A 15,303-nucleotide genomic window follows, 5' to 3' on the forward strand; every position below is an offset into this window, starting at 1 on the left:
TTGCCTACAGTATGTCTGGCTACCATTTACCATGTGACAGGTCAAAGGGTTGAATCCTCCATTTTATCACTGCAGTATCTGTGTGTAACATGCTGACAGGCTGTGTAAGTCTTCTGAACCCCACAAAGCTAATATCGTCTTACCGCTCGCATTTGCAGTTTATTCTCTTATTTTGTTATCACAAGTACAGCGACCTACTCTGCAGAACCACAGTTGTATTATATGGACAATCATTCCGGTCTATGTTAATCAATGTACAAAGTTCCAGAAAACTCATTGTCTGTGGATTAAGAGATGAACTAGGTTTAGCTATCTGAAAAGTTACACACTGCTTACGTGTAATGAGGGTCAGAATAAGTGGTGACCCTTACACATTATGCCCCCCCAAGCAGTCACCTCCCCATGTCCCTCCAACAGCCACTCACCTCCCCATATGCGCCATCAGCAGCCAGCAGATGTGGATTTGGGGCTGGGCTGCCAGCTAATTACAGCTGGCGCACAGCAGGCAGCATCAGACATGTTCAGACAGCACTGGCACAATTTCAATCTGGCACCGGTCGCAAGCCAATCGGAGCTTGCAGACCAGCAACCAATCAGGAACCGCCACTGCTGATTAGCTGCCGATCTGCAAGATTGGATTGCCTCACGATATGTGGCACTGTCTCTCCATGTCTGCCTGCCGGCGTGCTGGCTGTAATCAGCTGGCCAGCCGGCACCAAATCAACACTGCTACTACCTGGGCATCCCTCGGTGGCCCAGACTGGACCGGCCCACCTTGCTTGCTTGACTGGGTGCAGGGGGAGAGGTGGACCACAGAGGCAGCTCGGGCACCATGTTTGCATGCATGTTAGCAAGCAACGGGGTCCTATTCAGGATCAATGGAATGGGGTTATAGGCAAGGACTATGTAAACAAATATAGGCTGCAGGTGTACTTCAGGGACCAGTCTTCAACACGGGAAAGGCCAGGTATCCCCGCTAGTAGGTTATAAAGTGTTTGTGCTATAATGAGGGAGAGCTGCGGATCACTGATGCCGCGGATGTGACCAATGATAGATTAAGGGCCTTTATGGGTCTGGTACAGAACATATGTATGGGCCTATTCTGATCATAGTTCCACCCAACTTCTGAATAATAGTGGAGCTATTGTGGTTGTGGCAGAGCCTGGGGATCTCTAGAGTGACCTGGCCATTGCACTTTCTCAGGAGAGTAGAGCAGCCCTCCCCATTTTTACTAGGGTATCTAGTGAGTGCCTGTTACGCCCTACACATGAGCCCCTATTTACACCACTCCCCATGCCGTTTCGGTACAGGATGCCGGCACCCGGGATCCCGATGGTCAAAATCCTGATGTCGGCATCCTGACAGGGTTAGGATACTGACACCTGTCAATATGTATCCTAACCCTTTTACATACCCTTAGCCCTCCCCCCACACCCTAAACCTAACCTTCCCCCCCTAGTGCCTAACCCTAACCCACGCCCTAGAGCCTAATCCTCCCCCTAGTGCCTAACCCTCCCCCTAGCACCTACTCCTCCCTCTAGTGCATAACCCTCCCCCTAGCACCTACTCCTCCCCCTAGTGCCTAACCCTCCCCCTAGTGCCTAACCCTAACCTCCCCTCCTAGTGCCTAACCCTCCTTCTAGCACATATTCCTCCCCCTAGTGCCTAACCTCCCCTCCTAGTGCCTAACCCTTCCCCTAGCACCTACTCCTCCCCCTAGTGCCTAACCCTCCCCTCCCTTCCTAGTGCCTAACCCTCCCCCAAGTGCCTAACCCACCTCCTAGTGCCTAACCCTCCCCCTAGCACCTACTCCTCCCCCTAGTGCCTAACCCTAACCTCCCCTCCTAGTGCCTAATCCTCCCTCTAGTGCCTAACCCTCCCCTCCTAGTGCCTAACACCCCCCTAGTGCCTAACCCTCCCCTCCCTTCCTAGTACCTAATCCTCCCCCTAGTGCCTAACCCACCTCCTAGTGCCTAACCCTCCCCCTAGCACCTACTCCTCCCCCTAGTGCCTAACCCTAACCTCCCCTCCTAGTGCCTAATCCTCCCTCTAGTGCCTAACCCTCCCCTCCTAGTGCCTAACACCCCCCTAGTGCCTAACCCTCCCCCTAGTGCCTAACCCTAACCTCCCCTCCTAGTGCCTAACCCTCCCCTAGTACCTAATCCTCCCCCTAGCACCTACTCATCCACCTAGTGCCTAACCCTCCCCCTAGCACCTACTCCTCCCCCTAGTGCCTAACCCTAACCTCCCCTCCTAGTGCCTAACCCTCCTCCTAGCACCTACTCCTCCCCCTAGTGCCTAACCCTCCCCCTAGTGCCTAAACCTCCCCTCCCTTCCTAGTGCCTAACCCTACCCCTAGTGCCTAACCCTCCCAATAGCACCTAATCCTCCCCCTAGTGCCTAACCTTCCCTCCTAGTGCCTAACCCTCCCCCTAGTGCCTAACCCTCCCCCCTAGTGCCTAACCTTAACCTCCCCTCCTAGTGCCTAACCCTCCTTCTAGTGCCTAACCCTCCCCCTAGCACCTAATCCTCCCCCTAGTGCCTAACCCTCCCCCTAGCACCTAATCCTCCCCCTAGTGCCTAACTCTCCCCCTATTGCCTAACCCTCCCCCCTCCCCCTAGCACCGAATCCTCCTAATCCCACTGCTTACCTTTGGGATGCCAGCAGTCGGGATGCTGGTGCCGGGATTATGGGCCTGATTCAGAGGTGCACGCTGTTTGCATGCGCTCGCTCTGAATCAGGACGTACTTTTTTTTTTTTTCCGGCCTCCAGGCCGCTCGCACAGCTGTGGGTGACCACCCACAGCTTGTGCGAGTGGCCTGGCGATGGTCGCGATTATTGTGACCATCGGGCTTGCAGCGAAACCCTGTGGTAAGGTCTCAGTTCCCGCAAGCCAGAGTGGACTTCCTGCTCTAATAGAGCAGGAAGTCCACTACTGACATCACGAGTGATGTCAGTAGGGTCGCCCACAAACAGCAGGCATTCCTAAGGGTACGCCTGCATTTGTGCAGCCACCCCCACTCCCCGCCTACAAAACGGGGCGAACTGTCAATCAACATCAACAGCCGCCCCATCTTGTAGTGAGCCCCGGAGCGACAGAGCTGCCGCAAGCGGGTCTGAATCAGACAGTATGACCGTATCCCCCCTATGCTACTAACAACTGATACATTTGCTCTAACAAAATGATGCTTTGGTGTCCTTGCATTAACGGCATGTACCCTTTACAGTATAGGGGATATACTGTAGTTGTTAGTAGGGATTGTTCCCCTGTGTATAAAGTTACCACTGCAAGCTGCGCCTTCATACCGTGTTTTCTATGGCTGCTTGGGGAGCTTAGACGGCGCCAGGTCCAATCCAATGCTCAGTGGTGAAAAAAATCCGGCACCAGTATAGGGCGGAACAGAGAGATAAAACATAATTTCAGTGAGTCCTTATCCTTTTGTGTTATATAAAATATTAAACCGGCTGTAAATGAACAGATGTCTGAGCTAAAGAGGTTATTTCAGGGTTTATCAGTACAGAATTTGTCCAGCACCCAGAAGTGTCGGCGCTGTGTTGAATCTGCGCAGCACACTATAAATCTCCGTATAATGACTGTGCTTTGTTTTTTTTCAGTCTGCTGATTTGTTTGAAATGATCGAGAAAATGCAGGTAAGAAACAGTTACCGTGTCTGAGGTCTATCAGGTCCATGTTGTACTATACATACGTGTGTATTTAATAGATGCATTGTACACATATGATCGTCTTACCCTGCGCCAAGATCTGAATTTCTTATCATATTTGTATTTATTACAATAGTATCCTGATAACTTTATGGATGTGTCATTAAATGCAGGGGCGGAACAGTACATCGCCTGCCAGGTCCCATAGCAAAATACAAGTGTGTAGTATCAAAATACAGAGCTGGTGGGCTGTACTGACCACTGCCACCACTGCGCATGCTCCTGTCAGGTGAGGCAGCGGCTATCTGCCCTGCTCTGCTCTTTTGACAGCTGAGTGGGGCATCAGGCAGGGCTCTGGGGCATCAGGCAGGGCTCTGGGGCATCAGGTGGGGAGCAGGTGCATTGGCCCAGGAGAGCGAGCCAGCATTGCCAAGCCCCCCTTCACCACAGGGTCCAGTATCGGTTGCACCCCCTGCACCAAGTTCCGCCACTGGGTAAATGTCCTCAGCACTCTCAGGCTTTATTATATTATTATGCAGGAGCCATACAGAAAATGCACAAATAATGTTACTTTCTTCAGGAAAATGTCCATTCAAGTTGTCTGTAGTGTAGGAGCCTCCATTAAGTCTAAAACCCCCCAACATGACCACTTATACCCCTCTCATATCTCTTTCATATCACAATGCCGGGTAGCACCTGGGATTTTGTATATACAGTAAGTCCATCCCAGGTACGACCCGGCTGAGACCCCTGGTTTATTGCCGGGTCGATGGCGTCATCGCCATCACGTGCTGAGATCATCTACAAGCATCGGCTCTTCCTATGCAGTCAGCGGGACCCGGGTTACCCGTTCACACTGCATCGCGAGCCGGTCTGAACCCATGTCAAATGCCGGGTCATTCCACCTGGGTTATTATAACCTGGCCCTTTCAAATTGCACAGTAACCCGGGTTATTGCTGGCTGTGTGAAAGGGGTATCACATAGTACCTGATATCAAACCCCAGTGCAGCTGCTTGTTTTGGTAAAAGGAGGGTACCCAGCACCAATGATACAGACTAATCCTGCCCAGGATACTCTTTCATGCATTGTGGGGAGTGTACCCTGCTATTAGTAATGCCCATATGGGTAGTCACCGACTGTAATGTAACGTATGCTGGCACCAGCTTCAGTGACAGATGTGTCTTACCATCAGAAATCTGCCCATACTGACCACTCCTCAGGGGCGTTTCAAGAGAGGAGGGGGCCCATGTGCAGTCTCCGTCTGGGGTCCCCTCCTCTCTCTTCGGTGGCCAGCAGCGCACTTAGCGCAGCACCGCAGTGGTAGTTTACAGCGCATGTGCAGGCCACTGGGCCGCTATTTTCCATACTGCGTATGTGCAAAATAGCGGGAAAATGGCAGCGGCCGTCATTTTCCCACCAATTTTACAGTGCTGACACCGGTGCCGACGTAGGACTCCTGAGTGGTAAGTATTAAAAATATGGGTGCAGGGTTTGCGGTGTGGGTCCCCCTGTACTCAGGGGCCTGTTTGCACCGCACACCCTGCACCCATTATAAATACGTCCCTGCCAGTCCTACACATTACTCATCTACCAAACACTCACTGTCTCTAGGGTCCTGATTCTGAGGCGCACGCAAAAGTGAACGCAGCAGCGCGTATTGGCGGTCGCCCATCTGCAAGTTTATGCAAATGGCATACAAACGTCTTCCCTTGGGTACATCCCTGCGACTGATTGTGCACTGACTGAGATGGCGACTTTTAGCACCTGCGCATGCTGCACTACTGATTGGTGCGGCCTTATACGTCACCAGCGGTCGCACCATGAAAAATTACATCAGCCCTATGGCAGGTGTAGTTTTCGTCTGACCACAGGCTCCTATGCCTGCGGCTGTGCGGCCGTGTATTGACACGCCTGCGACACTCCCATAATGTGCCAAATGATCGGCGCATTTTTGCGTGTACTAGTAGCTACCACCCATTTAGGAACGCCCATCACTATTCTGCCACCTTTCCACGACCATTTCAACCAATCACAACAGCTCCTTTGTAAGGCATGCGCCATAGGGGGTTAGCAGAACTTTTTGCACATGCACAGTTGCACATATTCTTTCATGGACATTGCGCGCGGATTGCGTGCTACTCAGGCCCTAAGTGTCAACTGCGCAGTAAGAGCCGCAGGGCTGGATTAAGAGGAAACGTGGCCTTGGGGCTGAAAATGATCAAGGATCTATTGCGAAAAGCGATGTGGGTGTAGCCAGTGCCATATCGGTGTGACCAGTAGGGGTGGCCATGGTCCATTGATTGTTAGCAATCATCAATAGTCTGATGGTGAGTGGTTTGACCATTGATTGGAGCCACTGATGGCAAAACACTGGTGACTGTCCCCTGATGGTGACTGCCGGCCCCGCTATGCGCATGTGCGGGGCGCGTCTGTGCATATGTATAGCCTAACCACCAATGGCTCACCATCAATGGTTAATTCCCAATGGTGTAAAACCATCAACCATTGATGGCCAATACTAGTAACCAGTGACGTGGCTGTGTGCACCCTCTGCATTAATGAATCCCTAAATACATACAATTATTTTGAGAGGAAATAAGAAATACAATATTAATACATATGATTTGTACTCTGACCGTGTGGCTAGCTGGGCGGTTGGTCATCATCATGCTGTCATGGTGATGGGCCTATATTTATCTGGAGGCCTGGAGCTGTAGCGCCATCCGCACCATTGCTAATCTGGCCCTGAGTAGCAGAACAGTTGTCACAGCTACCTCCGGACGTCTTCACCGACACCTAGAACCGCTGACTTCTGTGTGTAGCTGCTGCAGCACCCCTTTGCTGTGGCTGGTTCCTCACACACACTTACCTAGGATGAGGACTGCAGGAGAGCTGGCGGAGCAATGACTCAGAGCGCTGGGACCAGTGCAGGACAGCCAGGGAACGGGTGGATTGGAGTGGTGGTAGCTCTTTTCTGTTATATGATATTTACCTGTGATGCTGTTTATTTCAGTGCACCCGTCTGGAAGACCAGCGCTGTGTACTCCCGTCCCCTCTGAAGGTCAGTGATGAGTCCACGTGGTCACTATTAGTCCAGCAACTCTGAAACAAAACGTTTGAACACATTTTCAGTATAAACTTTATACAATTAACTTTATTGCCTCATTTCTAGCTTATTTTTGAGTGACAGAAAGTTTTCACGCTCCATTAGAATTGTTTTATTTCTTCTGGCTCAACAATCAGTGATATATAGCGCTAGCCGTCCACGGGTTATATAGTGTAACAACCCCTAGGGCGCAAGAGAGTAAATGGCGCTGCCTCTGTGATGTGTGCACAAATCTAACGCTTTAATGGGCATACTGAGAGTATATGCAGGACCTGGGTGAGTAAAATGCGTGACTCGTGTGCCTGTTGGTATGAGGACAAGTGTGACCACAATTGATAGTAGGATGTAGTTGCGGATGGCCAGCCTCAGTGCTGAGGCCAAAGGGCTGGAGTGTGCAGCTGGGAACTCAGAAAGTGATAAGTTCCAATGAAAGTGCAAAAAGGTGGCTCCAACAACAGATCACATACTAAGCCCTGTGGGTGAGATTTATGAAAGCTTGGAGAGAGATAAAGTACCAACCAATCAGCTCCTGTCATTGTACAGGCTGTGTTTGAGAAATGACAGTTAGGAGCTGATTGGTTGGTACTTTATCTATCTCCACTATATCTCTAAGCTTTGTTAAATCTCCCCCTGTATCACTCCGCCACTATTTCTTTGACAGGTCAAATGACACAGAGCTCTGTATCCCTCCATTCCTCTTTCTCTGACAGAACTAATTAGGGATGGCCATTGACCATAGATGATTCATAATCATCGATGGTTTATGGCTGATGTTGAATGTTTTTCCCATCAATGGGGGAGAACCAGGTTGGTTCTTTCCATTGATGGGAAGAGTATAACCAAATAGTTTTTTGATTTTTTTTTTTATAAGGTGCCGGGACACTGAGCATAGCTCCGCCCTCTGACACCCACAAAGCCACACATTCTGGTTTGCCCACGGGCCAGTCAGTCATAGAACAGGGATGACTATCGGTTGGTGAAACCATCGATGGTCATCCATTGCATAGTTGGTTACCTTTGATGGCCACTTGCTATTTTGCCATGGATGGTAACCATACCAATGGCCATCCCTAGAACTAATCACACAGAGCACTGTATCAGTCTGCCTGTCTCATCACTAGCAGATCACACAAAGGGCCTTATTCAGACCCACTCGCAAGCGGCTGTCCGCTTGCAAGTGGGTCGATGGTGTGCACTGCGCATGCGCACGACGGAGGGAGCTCCGTTGTGCGTATGCACCAGACGCGACAAGCGAAGGACTTTCCTTCGCTCGTTGTGTCTGATCAAAGGGGGCGTGCTGTCGATGTTGATTGACAGCACGCCCCCTTTGGTGGGCGTGCCGGGGGCGTGCCTGCCAGACGGAGGCGTTCCCAAGGGAACGCCTACCGTCAGAAGCCGGCCCCACTGACATCACTAGTGATGTCAGTGGGAGTGATTTTGGCTCTGATAGAGCCAAAATCACTCCAGGGCTTGTGGTCGAAAACCCCGACCACAAACTTCTGGTCGCACTCGCGATGGTCAAGACCATCGTGACCATCATCCTGCACGCTCGTATGTGCTGTGGGTGGTGACCCACAGCTATACGAGCGTCCAGGAGGACGCTCCATTTTTATGGAGGACGGCCCTCATTCAGAGCGAGCGCTCTGCTCAGAGCGTCCGGCTCTGAATGAGGGCCAAAGAGCAATGTATCACTACTCCACACCTCTTTCTCTGACAGGACAAATCACACAGGGCTGTATCACTCCACCCCTTTCCTCACTAACTAATCACACACAGAGTACTGTATCACTCCGCCCCTCTTTCTCTTCCACTTTTGAATTTTTTTCCCCTTTTTTTCCCAGTTTTTGGAAATGTTGAGGTATATCGTACTGTTTCCTGGATTTTTCCTGGTTGGATAGAAATACTTTTTCAGTTTCTACTCCTTTTTTTTCTGTAATTCATTTTTTCGGCTCTCCTGTTATGTAATTACAACAGCATTTAAGAAAAAAATGTGCCAGAGAATTTACAGGGAATTTTTCCTAAAAACAGGAATAAATCTGGTAGAGTACTGGAAATATGAACATTTGAAAGTGGAAACACTGAACAGGACACCGCTCTCCTCACTAACAAATCACACGGACCTGTATCACTCCACCTATCTACTCACTAACAAATCACACAGAGGTGTATCACTCCACCTACCTACTCACTAACAAATCACACGGAGCTGTATCACTCCACCATTCTTCTCACTAACAAATCACACAGAGCTGTATCACTCCACCATTCTTCTCACTAACAAATCACACAGAGCTGTATCACTCCACCTACCTACTCACTAACAAATCACACGGAGCTGTATCACTCCGCCTACCTACTCACTAACAAATCACACAGAGCTGTATCACTCCACCCATATACTCACTAACAAATCACAAAGAGCTGTATCACTACACCATTCTCCTAACTAACATATCACACAGAGCTGTATCACTCCACCAACCTACTCACAAACAAATCACACAGAGGTGTATCACTCCACCTACCTACTCACTAACAAATCACACAGAGTTGTATCACTCCACCGTTCTTCTCACTAACAAATCACACGGAGCTGTATCACTCCACCATTCTTCTCACTAACAAATCACACAGAGCTGTATCACTCCACCATTTTTCTCACTAACAAATCACACAGAGCTGTATCACTCCACCTACCTACTCACTATCAAATCACACGGAGCTGTATCACTCCGCCTACCTACTCACTAACAAATCACACAGAGCTGTATCACTCCACCCATATACTCACTAACTAATCACAAAGAGCTGTATCACTACACCATTCTCCTCACTAACATATCACACAGAGCTGTATCACTCCACCTACCTACTCACTAACAAATCACACAGAGGTGTATCACTCCACCTACCTACTCACTAACAAATCACACAGAGTTGTATCACTCCACCGTTCTTCTCACTAACAAATCACACGGAGCTGTATCACTCTGCCCCTTTACTCACTAACAAATCACACAGAGCTGTATCACTCCACCTACCTACTCACTAACAAATCACACAGAGCTGTATCACTCCACCCATATACTCACTAACAAATCACAAAGAGCTGTATCACTACACCATTCTCCTCACTAACATATCACACAGAGCTGTATCACTCTGCCCCTTTACTCACTAACAAATCACACAGAGCTGTATCACTCCACCTACCTACTCACTAACAAATTACACATAGCTGTATCACTCCACTGTTCTCCTCACTAACAAATCACTCGGAGCTGTATCACTCCACCTACCTACTCACTAACAAATCACACAGAGCTGTATCACTCCACCGTTCTCCTCACTAACAAATCACACGGAGCTGTATCACTCCACCTACCTACTCACTAACAAATCACACAGAGTTGTATCACTCCACTGTTCTTCTCACTAACAAATCACAAGGAACTATATCACTCCACCCTTCTACTCACTAACAAATCACAAGGAGCTGTATTACTCCACCCCTCTACTCACTAACAAATCACATGGAGCTGTGTCACCCCGCCCCTCTACTCACTAACAAATCACACAGAGCTGTATCACTCCACCATTTTCCTCACTAACAAATCACACAGAGCTGTATCACTCAGCCCCTCTACTCACTAACAAATCACACAGAGCTGTATCACTCCGCCTCTCTACTCACTAACAAATCACACAGAGCTGTATCACTCCACCGTTCTCCTCACTAACAAATCACACTGAGCTGTATCACTCCGCCCTCTACTCACTAACAAATCACATAGAGCTGTATCACTCCACTCCTCTACTCACTAACAAATCACACAGAGCTGTATCACTCCTCCATTCTCTAACAAATCATAGAGCTGTATCACTCCACCCATCTACTCAATAACAAAGCACACAAAGCTGTATCACTCCGCCTCTCTACTCACTAACAAATCACACAGAGCTGTATCACTCCACCGTTCTCCTCACTAACAAATTACACTGAGCTGTATCACTCCGCCCCTCTGCTCACTAACAAATCACATAGAGCTGTATCACTCCACTCCTCTACTCACTAACAAATCACACAGAGCTGTATCACTCCTCCATTCTCTAACAAATCACAGAGCTGTATCACTCCGCCCATCTACTCAATAACAAAGCACACAAAGCTGTATCACTCCGCCTCTCTACTCACTAACAAATCACGCAGAGCTATATCACTCCACCATTCTTGTCACTAACAAATCACACAGAGCTGTATCACTCTGCCCCTCTACTCTATAATAAAGCACACAGAGCTGTATCACTCCACCTCTCTCCTCACTAACAGATCACAGAGCTGTATCACTCCGCCTCTCTCCTCACTAACAAATCACACAGAGCTGTATCACTCTGCCCCTCTACTCACTAACAAATCACACAGAGCTGTATCACTCTGCCCCTCTGCTCACAAACAAATCACACAGATCTGTATCACTCTGCCCTGTCAGGAAGCAGCCTGGGAGCAGCTGCTACTCGCCTCTGCGCTGGCGTCCTTGGGCTTAGGTGTTCAGTCACTGGGAGTGGTGGTGAGTGGTGACTGAGTATTCTCCCCGGGGTCTGCTAGGACTTATGTGCATGCATCCTGGTTTCCGGGGTACCGGGCATGGGCGCAAATCAGCACCTGAATCTGTAGCAAATCCCAGTACATTTCTCTGTGTTCTCAGCAGTTCATCACCAGTGCTCAAGTATTAAGTTCATCACCAGTATTCAAGTATTCCATTCATCACCAATATCCAAGTATTCGGTGCATCTCCAGTGTTCTAGTATTAATTTCTACTCCTGTGTTCCAGTATTATCTTTACTCCAGTGTCCAAGTATTAATTCATTTAATATAGTTCCAATCTTTCTGCCATTCCCAGTTACCTGCCCATAGGGCCGCAACCTGCCCACTTGGTGCAGCAAAACCCAAATCCCTACTGGAGGAGTCACTGGTGAAGACCACCAAGTGGGTTAGACTCCACGCCTCTCGGCAGGTCTATTCAAACCTGGGTTTGGCCGCAATAGGGAGACCTAGCTGTCATTCACCTGCTTATTCACTAGCCACCCTATCCCCTGGCTTCTCCTCTACGGTTCCTAACATGCCCATCTACTCACAACAAATCACACAGAGCTGTATCACTCTGCCCCTCTCCTCAGTAATAAATCCCACAGAGCTGTATCACTCTGCCCCTCTCCTCAGTAAACAAATCACACAGAGCTATATCACTCGGCTCCTGTCCTCACATAGGGCTCTATTTATTAACATTATTTTTACTAAAATAAAATTAAAAAGGGTGTTTTCACACCCTTTTCACATTATTTTAGTTTCACCTGTAGTTATTACAGGGCAATTGGAGTAGAATTAGTAAAATTCTACTCCAACCCCTAAGTGTCACTTATTTTTAGTAAAGCAGATCGCATTTCCCATAACTGTAATGGGAAATGTGATCTGACCATAGTTACTAAAAATAAATTGTAAAAAAATACCGGGGGAAGCCCTGTGATAATAACGCCACCTGGAGGTGGCGTTATCCAGGGTCTCCCCCGGTTACCGGGCTCCCACTCTGCTCTAACGGGGAGAGCAGAGGCGGGAGCCGGTACCAGTAATCAGCTGTGTGGTCTAAACAGACCGCAAGCTGATTGCTGTAAAAAAAAGAAAAATAAATGTAAACATTTTTTTTTTACTTACCTGAATCCAGGGACCGGTGATTGGGCCTCCGGTGATGGCTCCTCTCCGGTCAGCTGGTCTCCCACAGTGCACTGCGGCCCAGTCATCAGGTGATCGGGTCCCAGGGCAGTATGGGAGATCACCTGATCGGGAAGCCCGGAGAAGATCACCGGAGGCCAGGAGGATGCAGGTAAGTGTAATGAAGGGAGGAGGGGGTCGCGGGGGTCCGTGATCGTGGGGGGCGGGGCTTAGCATTGGTGGGGGGTAGCAGCGATGATGGGTCGGCGCATGCGCGGGCTCTTAGTCACAGTATATTTCCCGAAAATACCGCGACTAGAGTGCGGATGGGATCCGCAGGGACAGAGCTTTATCACAAACTCTGTCCCTGTAAGGGATGTGTAGTAAATCCCTGTGATATTGCCTGAATTCGCAATGCAAATTCACTCGGTAATATCACACTACAATCCGCATTCAATATGCGGATTGTAGTAAATAGAGCCCTAAGGGCTCTATTTACTACAATCTGCATTTAATGCAGATTGTAGTGTGATATTTTCAACTGAAATCGCATTGCAAATTCAGGCAATATCACAGGGATTTACTATAAATCCCTTACAGGGACAGAGTTTGCGATAAAGCTCTGTCCCTGCGAATCCCCACCGCAGCCTTATCACTGTATTTTTTGGAAAAAATACAGTGACAATGTGCAGCACATGCACCGACCGACAGCCACTAAAGCTACACCCCCATCACGACCCCCCCTTACCTTTACTTACGTTTGGTCAGGACATCGCTGCTCCAGTTATGTCCTCCCTCCGTGGCTCCAAAAATGGCTGCCACCTAGGAGGAGACAGATGCTAGAGGTCCTACTGGACCTCTAGTGTCTGTTAGGCCAGCGCAATGCACACAGCATTCCCGGCACTGGGAACGCTGGCGCTGCCGGGAGAAAATGCTGAAAGCTGCATCTTCTCCTGTGAAATCCCCTGGCAACGATCGTAAACCCCCTGACAATGAGCATGAAACCCCCTGTCAACGAGCATGAAACCCCATGGCAACGAGCATGAAACCCCATGGCAATGAACATAAACCCCATGGCAACGAGCATGTAACCCTTGGCAATGAGCATAAACCCCCTGGCAACGAGCAGGAAACCCCTGGCAATGCACATGTAACCACTGGCAATGAGCATAAACCCCCTGGCAACAAGCATGTAACCAGTGACAATAAGCATAAACCCCCTGGCAACAAGCATAAACCCCCTGGCAACAAGCATGAAACTCCATGGCAACGAGCATGGAAACGGTAATGAGCATAAAACCCCTGACAACGAGCAGGTAATTTTAAAGTAATTAGAAGCCTTACTGTGGGGTATAAAATGGTGTTTCGGGAAAATATGTAAGTGGCACTTTGGTAATAGGCATTACAGTGTGTGACATAATGTGTAATGGGCATTATGGTGTGTGGAATAATGTAAGTCACTATACCAGGGTCGTCTGAGTAGTGCACCGCCTTATGGAGGAGCAAGGACAAACTCCAGGTACAGGAAGGGAGGGGGCGCAAAATTGCTCCCTTGCCCCGGGTGACAGATATCCTAGTTTCAGCCCTGCTGTGGCAAACCAAGGTTTACTGCGGCTAACTGAACTACAGTATGCCTCCATTTCTAGTGTATGTATGATAAGGGGGTCAGGGGTGGGTGCTGGGTAAGAAATTTGTACTGATGATTTGGATTGGGATCTACAGCAGGTATTTCAGGGTTGAAGTGGCATGGTGCCCATGATAACCCCTAATTTCCAGTGTTGTCTTTCCACTATTGCAGAGAAAGGGCAGAGAGACGGAACACCCCGACATTCATGAGGTGAGTGGCACACCGTTACTAACTAATATGTATCTTTTTGTTTCTTTTTTTTACTGTTTAAATAATTCCATGTAATAAATCTTTTACTTTTCAAAACTTGGGGCCCCATTTAACAACGAGACATAACCTCATTAGCACTCGCTGAAGGGGTTATGTCCTCCTTTCAATATTTAACAGTGCTAATTTTAGTTACAGAATCTATAGATGGCGAGGGCGATAGGGTCCCCATTGTTGGGCCCAGCAACAGTCTTTCCGGCTTCACCGAAGCTCTCCAGGCACTGCCGGGTACCCACTGGGTGAAGGTGTCATGCACATGTGCAGACTGGCCGTCGCACATCCGCGTGACACAGCAGCCATCGCTGGCAGGTATACCGCCGAGGAGGGGGACGTCGCTGGATCTCGCCACAGGGGTAAGTAATGATGAATGTCAATGGCATAATAGTAACGCTGTAATACTAAATGAAATATGCCGCTAGTATTAAGGTATGTTGATAAATGGGGCCCTTGGTTCTATTCCATCACCTGGCGTCTTTCCTAATTCAGGCATCTTTCATTCATACACACATCTCCCACCCCCCATTCTCCCCACAGGTATTAAGAAGAGGCCGACCCCTTCCCCTCCTCATTGTGCCCCCGCTGGGTGGATACTGGATAGAGGGTGTCAGTCACACCCTGCCTTCCCCGGAGTCCGATCTCACAGCTCCGTACGACAGATTACGTATTCTCCAGTCTGACCCCACAGCACGAGTCTACAGGAAGCACTTCCTAGGCAAGGTATGAGAAGTGCTGTATATTCAGGCTTCCTGTAATAGGAATATTATACTACAGAGAGCACTTCCTAGGCAAGGTATGAGATGTGCTGTATATACAGGCTTCCCGTAATAGGCATATTATACTACAGAGAGCACTTCCTAGGCAAGGTATGAGAAGTGCTGTATATACAGGCTTCCCGTAATAGGCATATTATACTACAGAGAGCACTTCCTAG

At 48.9% G+C, this 15,303-nt stretch overlaps 1 protein-coding gene across 1 annotated transcript in view; it reads left to right on the forward strand.

Annotated features, from left to right (window-relative positions):
* LOC148516919 (rap1 GTPase-activating protein 1-like) overlaps nt 1–15,303 on the forward strand; it is a 286,202-nt gene that overhangs the window by 13,947 nt on the left and 256,952 nt on the right. The window contains exons 2-5 of the mRNA XM_088479397.1: nt 3,617–3,652; nt 6,679–6,726; nt 14,277–14,315; nt 14,907–15,089. Of these exons, the coding sequence (XP_088335523.1) occupies nt 3,617–3,652; nt 6,679–6,726; nt 14,277–14,315; nt 14,907–15,089 (306 nt within the window). The remainder of the gene's footprint in view (nt 1–3,616; nt 3,653–6,678; nt 6,727–14,276; nt 14,316–14,906; nt 15,090–15,303) is intronic.

This window comes from Taudactylus pleione, unplaced genomic scaffold (assembly GCF_031769625.1).
Source record: "Taudactylus pleione unplaced genomic scaffold, aTauple2 ptg000231l, whole genome shotgun sequence".
Lineage (NCBI taxonomy): Eukaryota > Metazoa > Chordata > Amphibia > Anura > Myobatrachidae > Taudactylus > Taudactylus pleione.